Below are 22,384 nucleotides of genomic sequence, written 5' to 3' on the forward strand. Positions count from 1 at the left end.
ACAATTTTTGTCACTTTTTCGTCAATGTTTTCTCACTTTTTTCACATTTTCATCCTTGTTTTCGTCTCAGTTTTGTTGCTCTTTTTCAGTCCCAGTCCGTCCCTGGAAACAGATAGAATTAGGGATTATTTCTGTAAAATCTTGCCGTCGAACCGTGTGAACCATGTGAGCTCTGTATCCTGTAGTTCCTCCACTCCGCCGCAGGGGGCGGCAGTGCGCCCCTGTGACACACGTGAGGAACCCCCGTCTGCTCCGCGGGAAACCGGCGCGGAGCCGCAAAAACAGACACAGAAAGTTCCTGACCTGATCTAAACCTGCTCCAAACTCACTCCCCGCCGCGGCTCCGCCTCACACACCCCACGGGACACCGGGCACGGACACAGTTACCGGCTCACGCGGGACTTTAACTCACCACAAAGGGTTTTACGGACGTTTTTGGAGTCAAAGCTAAAGGCTAAAGCTAAAGGCTAATGCTAACGGCGAGCGGAAGTCGCAGGTGTCGCGTCTGAAACTCTTTAAAACATCACAAAGTCCTCTTTCTTTTGGCCTCGTGGATAAAAAGCACTAAGGAGTCGGTGTTTGGGAGAAATGGAAGTGTCTTTGGTGCCGTTTGGAAGCAGGAGAGAGGAGTTAGAGGAGAAATGCGACTCCGAGGAAGAGGAGGTGAGACTCTTTAACCTCTTAACCCCCGCCTGAACCGAGTGGTTAATAATAAAAGTGAGACACATTAACTGTGAATTATTACACTTTCTGCTGGAAACAAACAAAAAAATCCCTGATCTTCACAAAAACAAGTTTATGTTCGAAACTTTACCTGGAAATTGATATTTAGTTTTGCTTCAGGGTCTCGCATTATAAAGTTGTCTCGTATTAGAAAAACACTTGATGAAAGAGGCAGAACAGTTTCCATTGGTGCGATGGCTTATGAGATGATGGCACACAGTTCCTAATCGAGTTAGCATCAGAGGTCCCTATGCTAAAGTGGCTATGATAGTTAGCACTAGAGGTCCCTATGCTAAAGTGGCTATGATAGTTAGCATCAGAGGTCCCTATGCTAAAGTGGCTATGATAGTTAGCACTAGAGGTCCCTATGCTAAAGTGGCTATGATAGTTAGCACCAGAGGTCCCTATGCTAAAGTGGCTATGATAGTTAGCATCAGAGGTCCCTATGCTAAAGTGGCTATGATAGTTAGCATCAGAGGTCCCTATGCTAAAGTGGCTATGATAGTTAGCACTAGAGGTCCCTATGCTAAAGTGGCTATGATAGTTAGCACCAGAGGTCCCTATGCTAAAGTGGCTATGATAGTTAGCATCAGAGGTCCCTATGCTAAAGTGGCTATGATAGTTAGCACCAGAGGTCCCTATGCTAAAGTGGCTATGATAGTTAGCATCAGAGGTCCCTATGCTAAAGTGGCTATGATAGTTAGCATCAGAGGTCCCTATGCTAAAGTGGCTATGATAGTTAGCATCAGAGGTCCCTATGCTAAAGTGGCTATGATAGTTAGCATCAGAGGTCCCTATGCTAAAGTGGCTATGATAGTTAGCATCAGAGGTCCCTATGCTAAAGTGGCTATGATAGTTAGCACCAGAGGTCCCTATGCTAAAGTGGCTATGATAGTTAGCATCAGAGGTCCCTATGCTAAAGTGGCTATGATAGTTAGCATCAGAGGCCCCTATGCTAAAGTGGCTATGATAGTTAGCATCAGAGGTCCCTATGCTAAAGTGGCTATGTTAGTTAGCATCAGAGGTCCCTATGCTAAAGTGGCTATGATAGTTAGCATCAGAGGTCCCTATGCTAAAGTGGCTATGATAGTTAGCATCAGAGGTCCCTATGCTAAAGTGGCTATGATAGTTAGCATCAGAGGTCCCTATGCTAAAGTGGCTATGATAGTTAGCATCAGAGGTCCCTATGCCAAAGTGGCTATGATAGTTAGCATCAGAGGTCCCTATGCTAAAGTGGCTATGATAGTTAGCATCAGAGGTCCCTATGCTAAAGTGGCTATGATAGTTAGCATCAGAGGTCCCTATGCTAAAGTGGCTATGATAGTTAGCATCAGAGGTCCCTATGCTAAAGTGGCTATGATAGTTAGCATCAGAGGTCCCTATGCTAAAGTGGCTATGATAGTTAGCATCAGAGGTCCCTATGCTAAAGTGGCTGTGATAGTTAGCATCAGAGGTCCCTATGCTAAAGTGGCTATGATAGTTAGCATCAGAGGTCCCTATGCTAAAGTGGCTATGATAGTTAGCATCAGAGGTCCCTATGCTAAAGTGGCTATGATAGTTAGCACCAGAGGTCCCTATGCTAAAGTGGCTATGATAGTTAGCATCAGAGGTCCCTATGCTAAAGTGGCTATGATAGTTAGCACTAGAGGTCCCTATGCTAAAGTGGCTATGATAGTTAGCACCAGAGGTCCCTATGCTAAAGTGGCTATGATAGTTAGCATCAGAGGTCCCTATGCTAAAGTGGCTATGATAGTTAGCATCAGAGGTCCCTATGCTAAAGTGGCTATGATAGTTAGCACTAGAGGTCCCTATGCTAAAGTGGCTATGATAGTTAGCATCAGAGGTCCCTATGCTAAAGTGGCTATGATAGTTAGCACTAGAGGTCCCTATGCTAAAGTGGCTATGATAGTTAGCACCAGAGGTCCCTATGCTAAAGTGGCTATGATAGTTAGCATCAGAGGTCCCTATGCTAAAGTGGCTATGATAGTTAGCATCAGAGGTCCCTATGCTAAAGTGGCTATGATAGTTAGCACTAGAGGTCCCTATGCTAAAGTGGCTATGATAGTTAGCACCAGAGGTCCCTATGCTAAAGTGGCTATGATAGTTAGCATCAGAGGTCCCTATGCTAAAGTGGCTATGATAGTTAGCACCAGAGGTCCCTATGCTAAAGTGGCTATGATAGTTAGCATCAGAGGTCCCTATGCTAAAGTGGCTATGATAGTTAGCATCAGAGGTCCCTATGCTAAAGTGGCTATGATAGTTAGCATCAGAGGTCCCTATGCTAAAGTGGCTATGATAGTTAGCATCAGAGGTCCCTATGCTAAAGTGGCTATGATAGTTAGCATCAGAGGTCCCTATGCTAAAGTGGCTATGATAGTTAGCACCAGAGGTCCCTATGCTAAAGTGGCTATGATAGTTAGCATCAGAGGTCCCTATGCTAAAGTGGCTATGATAGTTAGCATCAGAGGCCCCTATGCTAAAGTGGCTATGATAGTTAGCATCAGAGGTCCCTATGCTAAAGTGGCTATGTTAGTTAGCATCAGAGGTCCCTATGCTAAAGTGGCTATGATAGTTAGCATCAGAGGTCCCTATGCTAAAGTGGCTATGATAGTTAGCATCAGAGGTCCCTATGCTAAAGTGGCTATGATAGTTAGCATCAGAGGTCCCTATGCTAAAGTGGCTATGATAGTTAGCATCAGAGGTCCCTATGCCAAAGTGGCTATGATAGTTAGCATCAGAGGTCCCTATGCTAAAGTGGCTATGATAGTTAGCATCAGAGGTCCCTATGCTAAAGTGGCTATGATAGTTAGCATCAGAGGTCCCTATGCTAAAGTGGCTATGATAGTTAGCATCAGAGGTCCCTATGCTAAAGTGGCTATGATAGTTAGCATCAGAGGTCCCTATGCTAAAGTGGCTATGATAGTTAGCATCAGAGGTCCCTATGCTAAAGTGGCTGTGATAGTTAGCATCAGAGGTCCCTATGCTAAAGTGGCTATGATAGTTAGCATCAGAGGTCCCTATGCTAAAGTGGCTATGATAGTTAGCATCAGAGGTCCCTATGCTAAAGTGGCTATGATAGTTAGCATCAGAGGTCCCTATGCTAAAGTGGCTATGATAGTTAGCATCAGAGGTCCCTATGCTAAAGTGGCTATGATAGTTAGCATCAGAGGTCCCTATGCTAAAGTGGCTATGATAGTTAGCACTAGAGGTCCCTATGCTAAAGTGGCTATGATAGTTAGCATCAGAGGTCCCTATGCTAAAGTGGCTATGATAGTTAGCACTAGAGGTCCCTATGCTAAAGTGGCTATGATAGTTAGCACCAGAGGTCCCTATGCTAAAGTGGCTATGATAGTTAGCATCAGAGGTCCCTATGCTAAAGTGGCTATGATAGTTAGCATCAGAGGTCCCTATGCTAAAGTGGCTATGATAGTTAGCACTAGAGGTCCCTATGCTAAAGTGGCTATGATAGTTAGCATCAGAGGTCCCTATGCTAAAGTGGCTATGATAGTTAGCACTAGAGGTCCCTATGCTAAAGTGGCTATGATAGTTAGCACCAGAGGTCCCTATGCTAAAGTGGCTATGATAGTTAGCATCAGAGGTCCCTATGCTAAAGTGGCTATGATAGTTAGCATCAGAGGTCCCTATGCTAAAGTGGCTATGATAGTTAGCACTAGAGGTCCCTATGCTAAAGTGGCTATGATAGTTAGCACCAGAGGTCCCTATGCTAAAGTGGCTATGATAGTTAGCATCAGAGGTCCCTATGCTAAAGTGGCTATGATAGTTAGCACCAGAGGTCCCTATGCTAAAGTGGCTATGATAGTTAGCATCAGAGGTCCCTATGCTAAAGTGGCTATGATAGTTAGCATCAGAGGTCCCTATGCTAAAGTGGCTATGATAGTTAGCATCAGAGGTCCCTATGCTAAAGTGGCTATGATAGTTAGCATCAGAGGTCCCTATGCTAAAGTGGCTATGATAGTTAGCATCAGAGGTCCCTATGCTAAAGTGGCTATGATAGTTAGCACCAGAGGTCCCTATGCTAAAGTGGCTATGATAGTTAGCATCAGAGGTCCCTATGCTAAAGTGGCTATGATAGTTAGCATCAGAGGCCCCTATGCTAAAGTGGCTATGATAGTTAGCATCAGAGGTCCCTATGCTAAAGTGGCTATGTTAGTTAGCATCAGAGGTCCCTATGCTAAAGTGGCTATGATAGTTAGCATCAGAGGTCCCTATGCTAAAGTGGCTATGATAGTTAGCATCAGAGGTCCCTATGCTAAAGTGGCTATGATAGTTAGCATCAGAGGTCCCTATGCTAAAGTGGCTATGATAGTTAGCATCAGAGGTCCCTATGCCAAAGTGGCTATGATAGTTAGCATCAGAGGTCCCTATGCTAAAGTGGCTATGATAGTTAGCATCAGAGGTCCCTATGCTAAAGTGGCTATGATAGTTAGCATCAGAGGTCCCTATGCTAAAGTGGCTATGATAGTTAGCATCAGAGGTCCCTATGCTAAAGTGGCTATGATAGTTAGCATCAGAGGTCCCTATGCTAAAGTGGCTATGATAGTTAGCATCAGAGGTCCCTATGCTAAAGTGGCTGTGATAGTTAGCATCAGAGGTCCCTATGCTAAAGTGGCTATGATAGTTAGCATCAGAGGTCCCTATGCTAAAGTGGCTATGATAGTTAGCATCAGAGGTCCCTATGCTAAAGTGGCTATGATAGTTAGCATCAGAGGTCCCTATGCTAAAGTGGCTATGATAGTTAGCATCAGAGGTCCCTATGCTAAAGTGGCTATGATAGTTAGCATCAGAGGTCCCTATGCTAAAGTGGCTATGATAGTTAGCATCAGAGGTCCCTATGCTAAAGTGGCTATGATAGTTAGCATCAGAGGTCCCTATGCTAAAGTGGCTATGATAGTTAGCATCAGAGGTCCCTGTGCTAAAGTGGCTATGATAGTTAGCATCAGAGGTCCCTATGCTAAAGTGGCTATGATAGTTAGCATCAGAGGTCCCTATGCTAAAGTGGCTATGATAGTTAGCACCAGAGGTCCCTATGCTGAAGTGGCTATGATAGTTAGCACCAGAGGTCCCTATGCTAAAGTGGCTATGATAGTTAGCATCAGAGGTCCCTATGCTAAAGTGGCTATGATAGTTAGCATCAGAGGTCCCTATGCTAAAGTGGCTATGATAGTTAGCACCAGAGGTCCCTATGCTAAAGTGGCTATGATAGTTAGCATCAGAGGTCCCTATGCTAAAGTGGCTATGATAGTTAGCATCAGAGGTCCCTATGCTAAAGTGGCTATGATAGTTAGCATCAGAGGTCCCTATGCTAAAGTGATGAAGACTTGATGTTATTTATATTGAAACGAGACGCTGAAGTATGTAAAGTGTCATGTATGTAAAGTGTGACGTATGTAAAGTGTGACGTATGTAAAGTGTCTTGTATGTAAGTGAAGGACCTTTGACCCGCAGGCGCTGCCTCTGACCCAGTTCTACCCGTACATCCGCTGTGGGCTCTGCTGCGGCTTCCTCATCGACGCCACCACCATCATCGAGTGCCTCCACACCTGTGAGCGCCGCGTCTGCATCAGTCACCTTCACACGCTTCACTTCTACACGCTTCACTTCTACACGCTTCACTTCTACACGCTTCACTTCTACACGCTTCACTCTACACGCTTCACATCTGACTTTTCTCTCTGTCCAGTTTGTAAAAGCTGCATCGTGAAGCACTTCTTCTACAGTAACCGATGTCCCACCTGCTCCGTGGTCGTGCACCAGACTCAGCCTCATTACAACATCAGGTAAACGCCGGGTCACGGGAGGGACACGGGAGGGTCACGCTTAGGTCACGCTTAGGGCCGGGCACGTTGAACCAGACCAGTTTGGTACCGTTAAAAAAGTAAAGGTTTTACCAGCGTCGAAAGCAGAAACGTTTAGATCCGAGTAGGGCTGTGCAATTAATCGAAATTCGATTACTATTTCGATTACAACAGTAAACGATTACAAAATTAGCATAATCGCATAATTTTTTCTTCAAATTTTTTTTTTTTCTTCAATTTTTTTTTTTTTTTCAAATTTTTTTGTTCAAATCTTTTTTTTAATATTTAATTTTTGGATTTTTGTCCTTTTTTTAATGGATTTTTGTCACTATTTTTGCTGGATTTTTGTCTTTTTTCTGCTGGATTTTTGTAATTTTTTTGATGGATTTTTGTCTTTTTTTTGCTGGATTTTTGTCACTTTTTTGCTGGATTTTTGTCACTTTTTTGATGGATTTTTTGTCACTTTCTTGATGGATTTTTTTAAAGGCAACATAATCGTTTGAATAATCGTGATTTCAATTATGACAAAAATAATCGTGATTATTATTTTTTCAATAATCGAGCAGCCCTAGATCCGAGTGTTGATGCTGTTGGTTCAGGGACACCATTTTGCTCCCACTTTATTTCCTTGACTTTGGAGATGGACCTGACACTGTGAAGCTGCAGATCTTCCACACGTGATCGCTCTGTTGTCTGGCTCTCGACGACACATGTTTCAGTGTCAGAAAGAGATTGGTTTTAACCCCTTAACTCCCACCTGAACCGAGCACATTTTCTCCAGTTTGGCTTTACCCCAATCCAAAAGCTTCTGGAAAAAAGCTGTGGAAAAGCAACAAAACTGAGACGAAAACAATGATGGAAATGTGACGAAAAATTGATGAGAAAGTGGAAAAAATGTCACAAGAAATTGACAAAACAATGACAAAAAATGTGATAAAAATGTGACAAAAAAATGGCAAAAATTTGATAAAAAATTGATAAAAAATGAAAAAAATTTAACAAAAATATAAAATAAAAAAATACAAAAAATGTGACAAAAAATTTGATAAAAATTTGATAAAAAATTGACCAAAAAATGAAAAAAATGTGACAAAAAATGACAAATTTAACAAAAAAATACAAAATATTTGATAAAAAATTGACGAAAAAATCTGACAAAAAATGAAAAAAATTTAACAAAAAATACAAAAAAAATCACAAAAAATTGATAAAAATTTTGATAAAAAATGTGACAAAAAATTACAAAAAATTACCAAAAAAAATACAAAAAAAATCACAAATAATGTGACAAAAAATGACAAAAATGTGATAAAAAATTGACAAAAAAATGACAAAGTTACAAAAATGAGTTTAATCCCCAACAAAAAAATGATGGAAAAAATATCTGATGACGTGAGGAAACCGATCCTCTCGGTTCAGGCGGGAGTTAAGAGGTCAAACAAAATGTAACGATTCTCCGTCACGCGTGTGGATTCTGTCACGGGTTTCAGTCTGTGTTTGCTCCTCAGACCCGACCGACAGCTGCAGGACATCGTTTACAAGATGGTCCCGTTTCTGGAGGACGGTTCGTAACATCACGGTTTATTCTAGATCTTTATTTGACTGGAGTCTGACGTGGAGAGGCTGCAGGTGAAACGTCTTTAACTCAGAGTCAAATAAATAAATCAGCCCAAACTCTGGCCTTACGAGGTTTATTCTCCAACGTTCTGACCCGGAGCATTATTGTTTCTCAGTGATTCACCTGCAGCGTCTCGCCTTAGAGAGAATGACAGAATGATATTACTCTGTTGTAAAAGTCTTTCATGTTGTTCTCAGTGGAGAAAGAGCAGATGTGTCAGTTCTACAGAGAGCGCCATCTGGAGGTCCCAAAGCCAGGTGACTCCTTCACTCATCTAACTCCTTTATTCATCTCTGTGTTAAACTCTCTGTGTTAAACTCCCTGTATTAAACTCTCTGTTCTCCTGTGACTCTGTTAAACTCTCTGTGTTAAACTCCCTGTATTAAACTCTCTGTTCTCCTGTGACTCTGTTAAACTCTCTGTGTTAAACTCCCTGTATTAAACTCTCTGTTCTCCTGTGACTCTGTTAAACTCTCTGTATTAAACTCTCTGTATTAAACTCTCTGTGTTAAACTCTCTGTGTTAAACTCTCTCTGTTAAACCCTCTGTATTAAACCCTCTGTATTAAACTCTGTGTTCTCCTGTGACTCTCCGGCGCCCCCTCTCTGCAGCCTCCTCGTTCTCGTCTCCTCCCGCCGTGATGAAGAAGAGGAAGGACGCTCCTCCTCAGGCCGTGTTCACGATGCCGCCGGAGCTCGACGTGTCGCTGCTGCTGGAGTTCGTCGGGTGAGAAATGACCTTTGAACCTGGAGCTGAATCCACCCAGACAGCGCCCCCTGCTGTCACAGTTCAGAAGCTTCACACAGGATTATACACATACACATATTTGGAAAAACTCCGCTAGAAATCGGCCTCCACTTTACGTTCACAGCAGTTTCCACATGATAATCACTTTAACTCCTTTATGACCTGATGATCTGCGTTGCTGCCGCTAGATGGCGCTGTTTCACGGGTGTGTTTGTGTTTCAGAGCTGAAGAGGGAGTTCAGCGCTACAAGGTGAGGAGAACCACAGAAACAATCATACTGTCCCTTTAACTCCGTCTGATTAAAGCCAGATTCACTCACTGTAAAGGACTTTATTAAGGACATGATGAAAGTTATTCCTCCCACTCTTCATGCTCAGTTTGTTTGTGTGAGATTCATTTATTTATTTATTTTTTGTGTCGGCCGACGGCTTCCACATAAATATGCTGGAATGAGCACAGAAGCTAAATTGCATCCATTGTCCTAAAGCAGGTGGAAAAGAACCAACACATAAAAGACAATATTAGTTAACGCCTAAACTCCTACCTGAACAGAGCACATTTTCTCCAGTTTGGCTTTACCCCAATCCAAAAGCTTGTGGAAAAAAGGTGAGAAAATAGCAACAAAACTGAGACGAAAACAATGATGGAAATGTGACAAAAAAGGGAGAAAACTCCGACAAAAAAGTGACAAAAAATTGATGAAAAAGTGAAAAAAAGTGACAAAAAAAAAATCCAAAATGTGACAAAATAATTATAAAAAATTGACGAAAAAGTGAAAGAAATTTGAAAAAAAAAAGACCAAAAAAATAAAAAAAAATTATAAAAAATTGACAAAAAAATGAGAGAAATGTAACAAAAAAAAGACAAAAATTTGATAAGAAATTGACGAAAGAGTGAAAATAATGTGACAAAAAAATAACCAAAAAAATGACAAAAAATTGGATAAAAAAAATTACGAAAAAATGATTATTTTTTTACAAAAATATAAAAAATATATTAAAAAAATACAAAAAAAATCACAAAAAATTTGACAAAAATTTGATTAAAAAATGACAAAAAAATGTGACAAAAAATTACAACAAAATCACAAAAAATGAGAAAAATGTGACAAAAAATTACGAAAATATGACAAAAATTTCATAAAAATTACCGAAAAAAATACAAAAAAATCACAAATAATGTGACAAAAATTAACAAAAATGTGACAAAAAATTGACAAAAAAATGACAAAAAAGTTACAAAAATGAGTTGAATGCACAACAAAAAAATGATGGAAAAAAATGTGATGACGTGAGGAAAAAGCTCCTCTTGGTTCAGGCGGGAGTTAAGAGGTTAAGCAATAACAAAGAAAAAGAAAAGCATAAGTTCATTAATCACTCACTGTGAAGAACCACATCCTCGTCTCGTCACAAAGGGGAAATATCTGAATAAAGACAAATGCGATATGGTAAAAATACATCACGATCTTTGAATTATAAACTTCCGATTTCGATTTTATCCCGATTTTTCTTTTCACAGAAACAAAAATAACTTAAATTACACACCGAAGACAAAAAGATTCAATGAATATACTCATTTATGCAACTTTGTGTTAATCAACACAGCAAAAATAGCAAAGTAACTCATGCATATACATTAGAAAACCCAAGACAGAGAGTAAAGTCTGGTAAAGGCTTGTTTTCTCATGATGTGACGCTCTGTCGCTCTCTGACCCTTTCACAATAAGAGTCTGACTAAAGCGATCACATGCCGGGACTTTTATTGTGTAAAAGACAAACCGGACGCAGTTCGTTTCCATGAGTTATTATTGAAGTAATTCCCCAAAGACTGGGATAAACAGCGCGTTTGTGAACCGGGTCCAGGATTTAACCCAGACCTGTGAGGATGAAGGACACGCTCACTTCCTCACACGAGCAGGTGAATAAACACTGGTCTACTCAGAGCAGCGGCGTGAGGGGGAAGAACGCAGGGTTTACAGCTCAGTATGGAGGAGTCTGGTCATGTGACTCGCTGCTAACGCTCACATTAGCGTCAGACGCGTAGCAGAAAGTTAGGGTTAGGGTTTGTTTCACTGACAGTGAAAAGAGCAGAAGTGCGCCGTGGGAACCCAGGGTGCTGAGGGCGCTGCAGCACCCCCTGCTGGATCGTTTGTGAACTGCAGGCAATATTAACCCCTTAACTCCCACCGGAACCGAGCACATTTTCTCCAGCTTTACCCCAATCCAACAAAACTGAGACGAAAACAAGGATGGAAATGTGACAAAAGTGACCAAAAATTTACAAAAAATTGACAAAAAAAGTGAGAAAAATTGGACGAAAAATCGAGGAGAAAATGGAAGAAAAAGTGATAAGAATTTGACAAAAAAAAATGCGAATAATTTGACGAAAAAGTGACAAAAAAGTCACGGAAATTTGACAAAAATGAGTCGACTGCCCGACAAAAAAAGTGATGAAAAATCTGACATGAGGAAAAGATCCATTTAGTTTTGTAGGTCTTTCAGATGAGGCGTTACACTGGCCTACAGGATTTGGGTAAAGCTGAACTGGAGAAAATGCTCTTGGTTCAGGCGGGAGTTAAGAGGTTAATAAATAGGATTTATGCAGGAAAAGTATTTTGGGGGTAAATGTTGTCCCTCAGCGCCCCCTAACTAAAACATCTTCCCACGGCTCTGGAAGTGCTTAGACCCGTGATAGAACGATTCCACAGAACTGACAGATGTTCCGCTCTGGAGATCGTAAGATAATATCGCCCCGCCCTAACTGAAACCCGTGCTTCCCTCTGCAGCCGCTGGAGCGCCGCTTCGTACGGGTTTCCGGTGAAGCCACGATCCGTCACGTGGAGCTGTTCATCAGGAAGAAGATGGAGCTGAGCCCGAGCTGCCAGGTTCATGTTCTACTCACTGAGAGGGTTCATGGGGGGAAGCAGAACATCTGGCAGCAGCAGCTTCACACCTGTCGCCTCCCGAGTGGGCGGAGTCTCCCTCACCTGGCGGTTTAAAGCCGGTCTCTGTCTGACCCGGGAGGTGGAAGGAGGTGGAAGGAGGTGGAAGGAGGTGGAAGGAGGCGGAAGGAGGTGGAAGGAGGCGGAGTCTGTAAAGCAGATTATTGTCTTAGCTCCAGGGAACCTCGGGGCGACTCTGGCTCCTGAAGTTACGTCTGTGTCCAGGCACTTCTGGAGATGAAGGAGCTGAAGAAGAGCGAGTCACTGTGACCTCGTGCTCCCTGATCCACTCCTGCAGCACGAGGCAATGTGCCCGAGGAGAAGAAGAAATCCAACAGCAGGAGTTTGTTAAGGAGCTCTGATTCAGATTCTAAATCAGAAGCGTTAGTGATTCAGCAGGAGGTGCCTCACGGGGCTGCACCAAACATTAAACATTTAGAATAATATTATAGTAAAACAAAATCTGTTGAAAATGTGAAATGCCCAGATCCTGCTGTTGTGGTTGAATTGTTATGTCTGTGTAAAGTCTCCTGTTCCGTCCGTGGGAATAACTGTGACTTTCTGCTGCAGGTGGATGTGGTTTGTGGAGACCATCTTCTGGACCATTTCCAGTCGCTCAGAGAGATCCAGTGCTCTCTGGGAGGCGAAGCTCTGCAGGTGAGAACAGAACCTCCTCGGAGTCTCCTCAGACTCTCCTCAGACTCTCCTCAGAGTCTCCTCAGAGTCTCCTCAGACTCTCCTCAGACTCTCCTCAGAGTCTCCTCAGACTCTCCTCAGACTCTCCTCAGACTCTCCTCAGTGTCTCCTCAGAGTCTCCTCAGACTCTCCTCAGAGTCTCCTCAGACTCTCCTCAGACTCTCCTCAGACTCTCCTCAGAGTCTCCTCAGACTCTCCTCAGTGTCTCCTCAGTGTCTCCTCAGACTCTCCTCAGACTCTCCTCAGACTCTCCTCAGACTCTCCTCAGACTCTCCTCAGACTCTCCTCAGAGTCTCCTCAGACTCTCCTCAGACTCTCCTCAGACTCTCCTCAGACTCTCCTCAGACTCTCCTCAGACTCTCCTCAGACTCTCCTCAGAGTCTCCTCAGTGTCTCCTCAGACTCTCCTCAGACTCTCCTCAGAGTCTCCTCAGTGTCTCCTCAGACTCTCCTCAGAGTCTCCTCAGTGTCTCCTCAGACTCTCCTCAGACTCTCCTCAGACTCTCCTCAGACTCTCCTCAGACTCTCCTCAGACTCTCCTCAGTGTCTCCTCAGAGTCTCCTCAGACTCTCCTCAGAGTCTCCTCAGACTCTCCTCAGACTCTCCTCAGTGTCTCCTCAGACTCTCCTCAGACTCTCCTCAGACTCTCCTCAGACTCTCCTCAGACTCTCCTCAGTGTCTCCTCAGAGTCTCCTCAGAGTCTCCTCAGACTCTCCTCAGACTCTCCTCAGAGTCTCCTCAGACTCTCCTCAGACTCTCCTCAGAGTCTCCTCAGACTCTCCTCAGACTCTCCTCAGACTCTCCTCAGACTCTCCTCAGACTCTCCTCAGACTCTCCTCAGTGTCTCCTCAGAGTCTCCTCAGACTCTCCTCAGAGTCTCCTCAGACTCTCCTCAGACTCTCCTCAGACTCTCCTCAGTGTCTCCTCAGAGTCTCCTCAGACTCTCCTCAGACTCTCCTCAGACTCTCCTCAGAGTCTCCTCAGACTCTCCTCAGACTCTCCTCAGAGTCTCCTCAGACTCTCCTCAGAGTCTCCTCAGACTCTCCTCAGAGTCTCCTCAGACTCTCCTCAGTGTCTCCTCAGACTCTCCTCAGACTCTCCTCAGAGTCTCCTCAGACTCTCCTCAGACTCTCCTCAGTGTCTCCTCAGAGTCTCCTCAGACTCTCCTCAGACTCTCCTCAGTCTCCTCAGACTCTCCTCAGAGTCTCCTCAGACTCTCCTCAGACTCTCCTCAGACTCTCCTCAGAGTCTCCTCAGTGTCTCCTCAGACTCTCCTCAGTGTCTCCTCAGTGTCTCCTCAGAGTCTCCTCAGACTCTCCTCAGTGTCTCCTCAGTGTCTCCTCAGAGTCTCCTCAGACTCTCCTCAGTGTCTCCTCAGAGTCTCCTCAGACTCTCCTCAGTGTCTCCTCAGAGTCTCCTCAGACTCTCCTCAGACTCTCCTCAGTGTCTCCTCAGAGTCTCCTCAGACTCTCCTCAGTGTCTCCTCAGACTCTCCTCAGACTCTCCTCAGACTCTCCTCAGAGTCTCCTCAGTGTCTCCTCAGACTCTCCTCAGTGTCTCCTCAGACTCTCCTCAGTGTCTCCTCAGAGTCTCCTCAGACTCTCCTCAGAGTCTCCTCAGACTCTCCTCAGAGTCTCCTCAGAGTCTCCTCAGTGTCTCCTCAGACTCTCCTCAGACTCTCCTCAGACTCTCCTCAGAGTCTCCTCAGTGTCTCCTCAGAGTCTCCTCAGACTCTCCTCAGAGTCTCCTCAGTGTCTCCTCAGACTCTCCTCAGAGTCTCCTCAGTGTCTCCTCAGACTCTCCTCAGACTCTCCTCAGAGTCTCCTCAGTGTCTCCTCAGAGTCTCCTCAGACTCTCCTCAGAGTCTCCTCAGTGTCTCCTCAGACTCTCCTCAGAGTCTCCTCAGTGTCTCCTCAGACTCTCCTCAGACTCTCCTCAGACTCTCCTCAGTGTCTCCTCAGTGTCTCCTCAGAGTCTCCTCAGAGTCTCCTCAGTGTCTCCTCAGACTCTCCTCAGACTCTCCTCAGAGTCTCCTCAGTGTCTCCTCAGACTCTCCTCAGACTCTCCTCAGACTCTCCTCAGAGTCTCCTCAGAGTCTCCTCAGTGTCTCCTCAGACTCTCCTCAGTGTCTCCTCAGACTCTCCTCAGACTCTCCTCAGAGTCTCCTCAGAGTCTCCTCAGTGTCTCCTCAGAGTCTCCTCAGTGTCTCCTCAGAGTCTCCTCAGTGTCTCCTCAGACTCTCCTCAGTGTCTCCTCAGAGTCTCCTCAGTGTCTCCTCAGACTCTCCTCAGACTCTCCTCAGACTCTCCTCAGAGTCTCCTCAGACTCTCCTCAGAGTCTCCTCAGAGTCTCCTCAGAGTCTCCTCAGAGTCTCCTCAGAGTCTCCTCAGAGTCTCCTCAGACTCTCCTCAGACTCTCCTCAGACTCTCCTCAGACTCTCCTCAGACTCTCCTCAGACTCTCCTCAGACTCTCCTCAGACTCTCCTCAGACTCTCCTCAGACTCTCCTCAGACTCTCCTCAGACTCTCCTCAGACTCTCCTCAGTGTCTCCTCAGTGTCTCCTCAGAGTCTCCTCAGACTCTCCTCAGACTCTCCTCAGACTCTCCTCAGAGTCTCCTCAGACTCTCCTCAGACTCTCCTCAGACTCTCCTCAGACTCTCCTCAGACTCTCCTCAGTGTCTCCTCAGAGTCTCCTCAGTGTCTCCTCAGTGTCTCCTCAGACTCTCCTCAGACTCTCCTCAGTGTCTCCTCAGAGTCTCCTCAGAGTCTCCTCAGAGTCTCCTCAGTGTCTCCTCAGACTCTCCTCAGAGTCTCCTCAGTGTCTCCTCAGACTCTCCTCAGAGTCTCCTCAGACTCTCCTCAGTGTCTCCTCAGAGTCTCCTCAGACTCTCCTCAGAGTCTCCTCAGACTCTCCTCAGACTCTCCTCAGACTCTCCTCAGTCTCTCCTCAGACTCTCCTCAGACTCTCCTCAGAGTCTCCTCAGAGTCTCCTCAGTGTCTCCTCAGACTCTCCTCAGACTCTCCTCAGACTCTCCTCAGACTCTCCTCAGACTCTCCTCAGACTCTCCTCAGACTCTCCTCAGACTCTCCTCAGAGTCTCCTCAGAGTCTCCTCAGAGTCTCCTCAGAGTCTCCTCAGAGTCTCCTCAGAGTCTCCTCAGAGTCTCCTCAGACTCTCCTCAGTCTCTCCTCAGTGTCTCCTCAGACTCTCCTCAGACTCTCCTCAGACTCTCCTCAGACTCTCCTCAGACTCTCCTCAGACTCTCCTCAGACTCTCCTCAGAGTCTCCTCAGAGTCTCCTCAGACTCTCCTCAGAGTCTCCTCAGAGTCTCCTCAGACTCTCCTCAGAGTCTCCTCAGAGTCTCCTCAGAGTCTCCTCAGTGTCTCCTCAGACTCTCCTCAGACTCTCCTCAGACTCTCCTCAGTGTCTCCTCAGAGTCTCCTCAGACTCTCCTCAGACTCTCCTCTGACTCTCCTCAGTGTCTCATCAGACTCTCCTCAGTGTCTCCTCAGAGTCTCCTCAGACTCTCCTCAGACTCTCCTCAGACTCTCCTCAGAGTCTCCTCAGAGTCTCCTCAGAGTCTCCTCAGACTCTCCTCAGACTCTCCTCAGACTCTCCTCAGACTCTCCTCAGAGTCTCCTCAGAGTCTCCTCAGAGTCTCCTCAGAGTCTCCTCAGACTCTCCTCAGACTCTCCTCAGACTCTCCTCAGTGTCTCCTCAGACTCTCCTCAGTGTCTCCTCAGACTCTCCTCAGACTCTCCTCAGACTCTCCTCAGACTCTCCTCAGACTCTCCTCAGACTCTCCTCAGACTCTCCTCAGACTCTCCTCAGTGTCTCCTCAGACTCTCCTCAGACTCTCCTCAGACTCTCCTCAGTGTCTCCTCAGACTCTCCTCAGAGTCTCCTCAGAGTCTCCTCAGTCTCTCCTCAGAGTCTCCTCAGAGTCTCCTCAGTCTCCTCAGAGTCTCCTCAGACTCTCCTCGGAGTCTCCTCAGAGTCTCCTCAGACTCTCCTCAGAGTCTCCTCAGACTCTCCTCAGAGTCTCCTCAGAGTCTCCTCGGACTCTCCTCGGAGTCTCCTCAGAGTCTCCTCAGTCTCCTCAGAGTCTCCTCAGACTCTCCTCGGAGTCTCCTCAGAGTCTCCTCAGACTCTCCTCAGAGTCTCCTCAGTCTCTCCTCGGAGTCTCCTCAGAGTCTCCTCAGTCTCTCCTCGGAGTCTCCTCAGAGTCTCCTCAGAGTCTCCTCAGAGTCTCCTCAGAGTCTCCTCAGACTCTCCTCAGAGTCTCCTCAGACTCTCCTCAGTCTCCTCAGAGTCTCCTCAGACTCTCCTCAGTGTCTCCTCAGTCTCTCCTCGGAGTCTCCTCAGAGTCTCCTCCTCCTAACATCTCTTCTGTAACTCCCTGTGTTTCAGGACGGACTGTTGGTTCTGCACTTCGGCCTCGTGCTCCCGGTGCCGTGACCCTCAGGAGAACCACCTCACACTCAGGAGAACCACCTCCCGCTCAGGAGAACCACCTCCCGCTCAGGAGAACCACCTCCCGCTCAGGAGAACCACCTCCTGCTCAGGAGAACCACCTCATGCTCAGGAGAACCACCTCACGCTCAGAGGTGGTTCTCCTCACACTCAGAGGAGAACCACCTCCCGCTCAGGAGAACCACATCACGCTCAGGAGAACCACCTCCCGCTCAGGAGAACCACCTCACGCTCAGGAGAACCACCTCATGCTCAGAGGTGGTTCTCCTCACGCTCAGGAGAACCACCTCCTGCTCAGGAGAACCACCTCACACTCAGGAGAACATGTGGGGAATTGACTTTGATTTCCAAAGACTTTTTAATCCAACACATTTAAATGATTTTTCTTTGAAAACAAAGGAGCAGAAAAAGAGCTGTATCTTTATTAAATGGACTCGATGAACAGTTTGCTCATATTTCACATTTCAGAATGCGAAATATAAGAAAGAAATATAACAATGTATGTTTTTTATACATTTTTATATTTCTTCAAAACATTTGTTTGGTCACTTGTAGTAAAGTCCACCATCATTTATGAAACTGCCAAACGACAACGTTTAAACATTAACTTTATGGATCAGAAACGCCTCCTCACAAGGGACTCAAACCTGTGACTCTTTCCTCAGCTCCTTCTGTTCATGAGTGAAAGAACTGCTGCACGTGAGGAACACCTCCACTAAAGACTCAAACCCGTGACTCTTTCCTCAGCTCCTTCTGTTCATGAGTGAAAGAACCTGCTGCACGTGAGGAACACCTCCACTAAAGACTCAAACCCGTGACTCTTTCCTCAGCTCCTTCTCTTCACGAGTGAAAGAACCTGCTGCACGTGAGGAACACCTCCACTAAAGACTCAAACCCGTGACTCTTTCCTCAGCTCCTTCTGTTCACGAGTGAAAGAACCTGCTGCACGTGAGGAACACCTCCACTAAAGACTCAAACCCGTGACTCTTTCCTCAGCTCCTTCTCTTCACGAGTGAAAGAACCTGCTGCTCCACTAAAGACTCAAACTGTGACTTTATTTTCTTGTATATTTATATTTGGCTCTCGGGGAAAACGCTGCAGTTTTTGTGTCATTGATGTATAAAAGCTGCTCATTTTGTAACTCTGGTTTGTCTGTTTTTAATAAAGACCTGGTGAGATGTTCTCCAGGAGTTCATGAAGTCTGACTCTGGCCTTAATAAAGACCTGGTGAGATGTTCTCCAGGAGTTCAGGAAGTCTGACTCTGTAATAAAGACCTGGTGAGATTTTCTCCAGGGCTAGAATCTAAAGCGGAGCTGGTTTCTTTACTCCAGAAAAAGACAAGGTAAGGTTTAAAATTTAGTATCTCGTACACACGTGTCGAGTAAAAGTATAAGTACTACTGCTCAAATATTACTCCAAAAATAGTAAAAACTGCACAATCACACGATGGCTTTGGTTACCGTAACGACGTGTATTTGACCATAGAATAAAAGTTGCGAAGTGCAGCTTTAAGTATCAAGTATTTGTTCCAATACTTTTAATAAGTGTTTGGTGAAAATGTGTCTGATTCTGATCATTTACAACTTCATCACGATATACTCCTCAAAGGGTCAGGTGACTTTGGCCCATCCCGCTGACGGCCCATAGAAGCGCTCACTCCTCAGCCTGGTTCACCAGCGTTTGTGAGTGTTTCCTCCTCCTGCTCGGGGCCTCTCCCGTCGGTACCTGAGGGTTCAGTATCTTCTCTGGACCGAGATGTCTGTTGTATTTCCTGGGATCTGCTGGAGCCGCTCCTCCAGTTTGGGGGTCACTGCCCCGAGTGCCCCAACGACCACGGGCACCACTGATGCTTCACCCTCCAGGTTTTCTCCAGCTCTTCTCTGAGCCCCTGGTGTTTCTCTAGTCTCTCCTGTTCCTTTTTCCTGATGTTGAAGTCTTGGTGTTGCTATGTCGACCACAGCGGCTCCTCTGCTCTTTGTCAAGGCTTTGTTTGGCAGTTTCCAGAGCTTCAGGTTTGGGCATCTGGCTGTACCTTTTGGGTACTTGCTTTTTGACTCACTTCCCTCCTGCTGCCTTGATGTTTTCCTGCCTTGATGTTTCCTCCAGCCTTCTCTTCCATGGTGGTTTTTCATCTCATGGTTGCTCTTACGATATATAAAGGTGATTTCCCCGCTGCAGATTCTATTACTGGTCGTGTGATGTTCGGGAAATGACTGGGTTGAGATGAGAATGAAATGATGAAACATTTTAAATGGCAGATCTGTCAGTGTTAACCATGAGTTCAGCTCTTTGTGAAGTTGGAAAGTCAAAGGAAAACATTCAAAACAGGATTTGTTTATTGAAAATGTATTTGCATCTTCTGATCAGTCGTGTCAGAAATATCAAAGCGCTAATACAGATGTTTTCAAATATTTACAATTCTGTAGCTTTGTTAAATCGATGTTCTCATCTTTTCCTCCCCCAGCTCAGACGTGAATACTGGAGTTTTATATGTGTATCTGTAAATATGTGATGAACTTTGAGATCTGGAACACGTGGCTTCACTCGATCACCTGAAGAAGCAACAGTGGAACAAACATCAGCATCTCAGCGACTGAAGCTCCAAACGTCCACTCGTCTTCAGTCTCGTCGTCCATGGACGAACACTTTTATCATATTACATATATATTACATGATTATATATTATATATGTAATATGAACCCTCCGCTTCACGTCGGGGTCCGGTTCACCCTGTCGGTACTTATTTTCCCGATAATGACCAGCGTTCTATACATGATCCGCTTATTATTCGGCCATTTTCCAACTGAACACACAACATAAACTTCGTACACTTTTATGAAGGTCAAAGGTTTATTTAATGACTTCCGCGACAAATAGTTCCCAAAAGTTTGCGCGTTGCTAGGCAACGTTTGGCTAGGCTAGAAGCAGCGAGGCTAGCAGCTAGCCTAGCCACTTAGCTGAAGGTGCAGTTGGAGGAGGTGGTGAATCTCTGGGTAAGTTGAAAGTCAGACTCACGATTCCCCGACTTCTCTCTCAGTGACGGGACAGATAGTGTCGCTGCTACGTACGAGCGGAGTGATATGAAAGCACCAACTCAGAGGAACTTTATCAGGAAATAATGACCGGGAGAACGTTGGGAAATCCCATTCAAATCAACGGAGCTTCTGCTTACGTTGTGAAGAGCTGTATAATAAATATTCATAATGAACTAACAGCATCTTTTTAGATTTAATTTAAACCAAAATAGTTATTTTTACTATTATGTCTAAATACTGCGAACAGTCGAACCGTGTGATATTTTTGATACTTGGATCATTTCCATGGGATAACTTTGATGCCCTGATGAAACACTTGTACTGTGTACAGTACTACAGTACTTTTTACTTCTACTCTAGTGAAGTTATAATGAAGTATATTGAAAGTTCTCTGTGTCGAATCCTCTGCTGTCATTATTACCAGAGCCGGTGCTTTGTTCAAAGGTATTTTTCCAAACTTTGGAAATTCACCTTTTCCCGGAGCAAAACCGGGGCTTTGGCGACGCTGGGATCAGTCATTCCTGAACAAACCGAGGCTTTGGCGACGCTGGGATCAGTCATTCCTGAACAAACCGAGGCTTTGGCGACGCTGGGATCAGTCATTCCTGAACAAACCGAGGCTTTGGTGACGCTGGGATCAGTCATTCCTGAACAAACCGGGGCTTTGGCGACGCTGGGATCAGTCATTCCTGAACAAACCGAGGCTTTGGTGACGCTGGGATCAGTCATTCCTGAACCGGGGCTTTGGCGACGCTGGGATCAGTCATTCCTGAACTGAGGCTCTGGCGACGCTGGGATCAGTCATTCCTGAACCGGGGCTTTGGCGACGCTGGGATCAGTCATTCCTGAACAAACTGAGGCTTTGGCGACGCTGGGATCAGTCATTCCTGAACCGAGGCTTTGGCGACGCTGGGATCAGTCATTCCTGAACGAGGCTTTGGCGACGCTGGGATCAGTCATTCCTGAACAAACTGAGGCTTTGGCGACGCTGGGATCAGTCATTCCTGAACCGAGGCTTTGGCGACGCTGGGATCAGTCATTCCTGAACAAACCGGGGCTTTGGCGACGCTGGGATCAGTCATTCCTGAACGAGGCTTTGGCGACGCTGGGATCAGTCATTCCTGAACAAACTGAGGCTTTGGCGACGCTGGGATCAGTCATTCCTGAACCGGGGCTTTGGCGACGCTGGGATCAGTCATTCCTGAACTGAGGCTTTGGCGACTCTGGGATCAGTCATTCCTGAACTGAGGCTTTGGCGACGCTGGGATCAGTCATTCCTGAACGAGGCTTTGGCGACGCTGGGATCAGTCATTCCTGAACAAACCGGGGCTTTGGCGACGCTGGGATCAGTCATTCCTGAACAAACCGAGGCTTTGGCGACTCTGGGATCAGTCATTCCTGAACAAACCGGGGCTTTGGCGACGCTGGGATCAGTCATTCCTGAACGAGGCTTTGGCGACGCTGGGATCAGTCATTCCTGAACCGAGGCTTTGGCGACGCTGGGATCAGTCATTCCTGAACAAACCGAGGCTTTGGCGACGCTGGGATCAGTCATTCCTGAACAAACCGAGGCTTTGGCGACGCTGGGATCAGTCATTCCTGAACGAGGCTTTGGCGACGCTGGGATCAGTCATTCCTGAACGAGGCTTTGGTGACGCTGGGATCAGTCATTCCTGAACGAGGCTTTGGTGACGCTGGGATCAGTCATTCCTAAACGAGGCTTTGGCGACGCTGGGATCAGTCATTCCTGAACGAGGCTTTGGCGACGCTGGGATCAGTCATTCCTGAACTGAGGCTTTGGCGACGCTGGGATCAGTCATTCCTGAACAAACCGAGGCTTTGGCGACGCTGGGATCAGTCATTCCTGAACGAGGCTTTGGTGACGCTGGGATCAGTCATTCCTGAACAAACTGAGGCTTTGGCGACGCTGGGATCAGTCATTCCTGAACAAACTGAGGCTTTGGCGACGCTGGGATCAGTCATTCCTGAACAAACTGAGGCTTTGGCGACGCTGGGATCAGTCATTCCTGAACAAACTGAGGCTTTGGTGACGCTGGGATCAGTCATTCCTGAACCGAGGCTTTGGCGACGCTGGGATCAGTCATTCCTGAACCGAGGCTTTGGCGACGCTGGGATCAGTCATTCCTGAACGAGGCTTTGGCGACGCTGGGATCAGTCATTCCTGAACGAGGCTTTGGTGACGCTGGGATCAGTCATTCCTGAACAAACCGAGGCTTTGGCGACGCTGGGATCAGTCATTCCTGAACGAGGCTTTGGCGACGCTGGGATCAGTCATTCCTGAACTGAGGCTTTGGCGACTCTGGGATCAGTCATT

At 46.0% G+C, this 22,384-nt stretch overlaps 1 protein-coding gene across 1 annotated transcript; it reads left to right on the top strand.

Moving 5' to 3' along the window:
- Window positions 1–243: 243 nt before the first annotated feature.
- On the top strand, window positions 244–17,034 carry pcgf6 (polycomb group ring finger 6). The gene is made up of 10 exons (XM_079567703.1): window positions 244–663; window positions 6,190–6,286; window positions 6,425–6,521; window positions 8,048–8,103; window positions 8,355–8,414; window positions 8,769–8,883; window positions 9,127–9,154; window positions 11,690–11,788; window positions 12,416–12,502; window positions 16,950–17,034. The coding sequence occupies exons 1-10, from the start codon at window positions 589–591 to the stop codon at window positions 16,995–16,997; spliced, it is 762 nt and encodes a 253-aa protein (XP_079423829.1). The 5' UTR covers window positions 244–588; the 3' UTR covers window positions 16,998–17,034.
- Window positions 17,035–22,384: the final 5,350 nt, after the last annotated feature.

The sequence above is a fragment of the Gobius niger genome (assembly GCF_951799975.1).
Source record: "Gobius niger genome assembly, chromosome: 12".
Taxonomy (NCBI): Eukaryota; Metazoa; Chordata; class Actinopteri; order Gobiiformes; family Gobiidae; genus Gobius; species Gobius niger.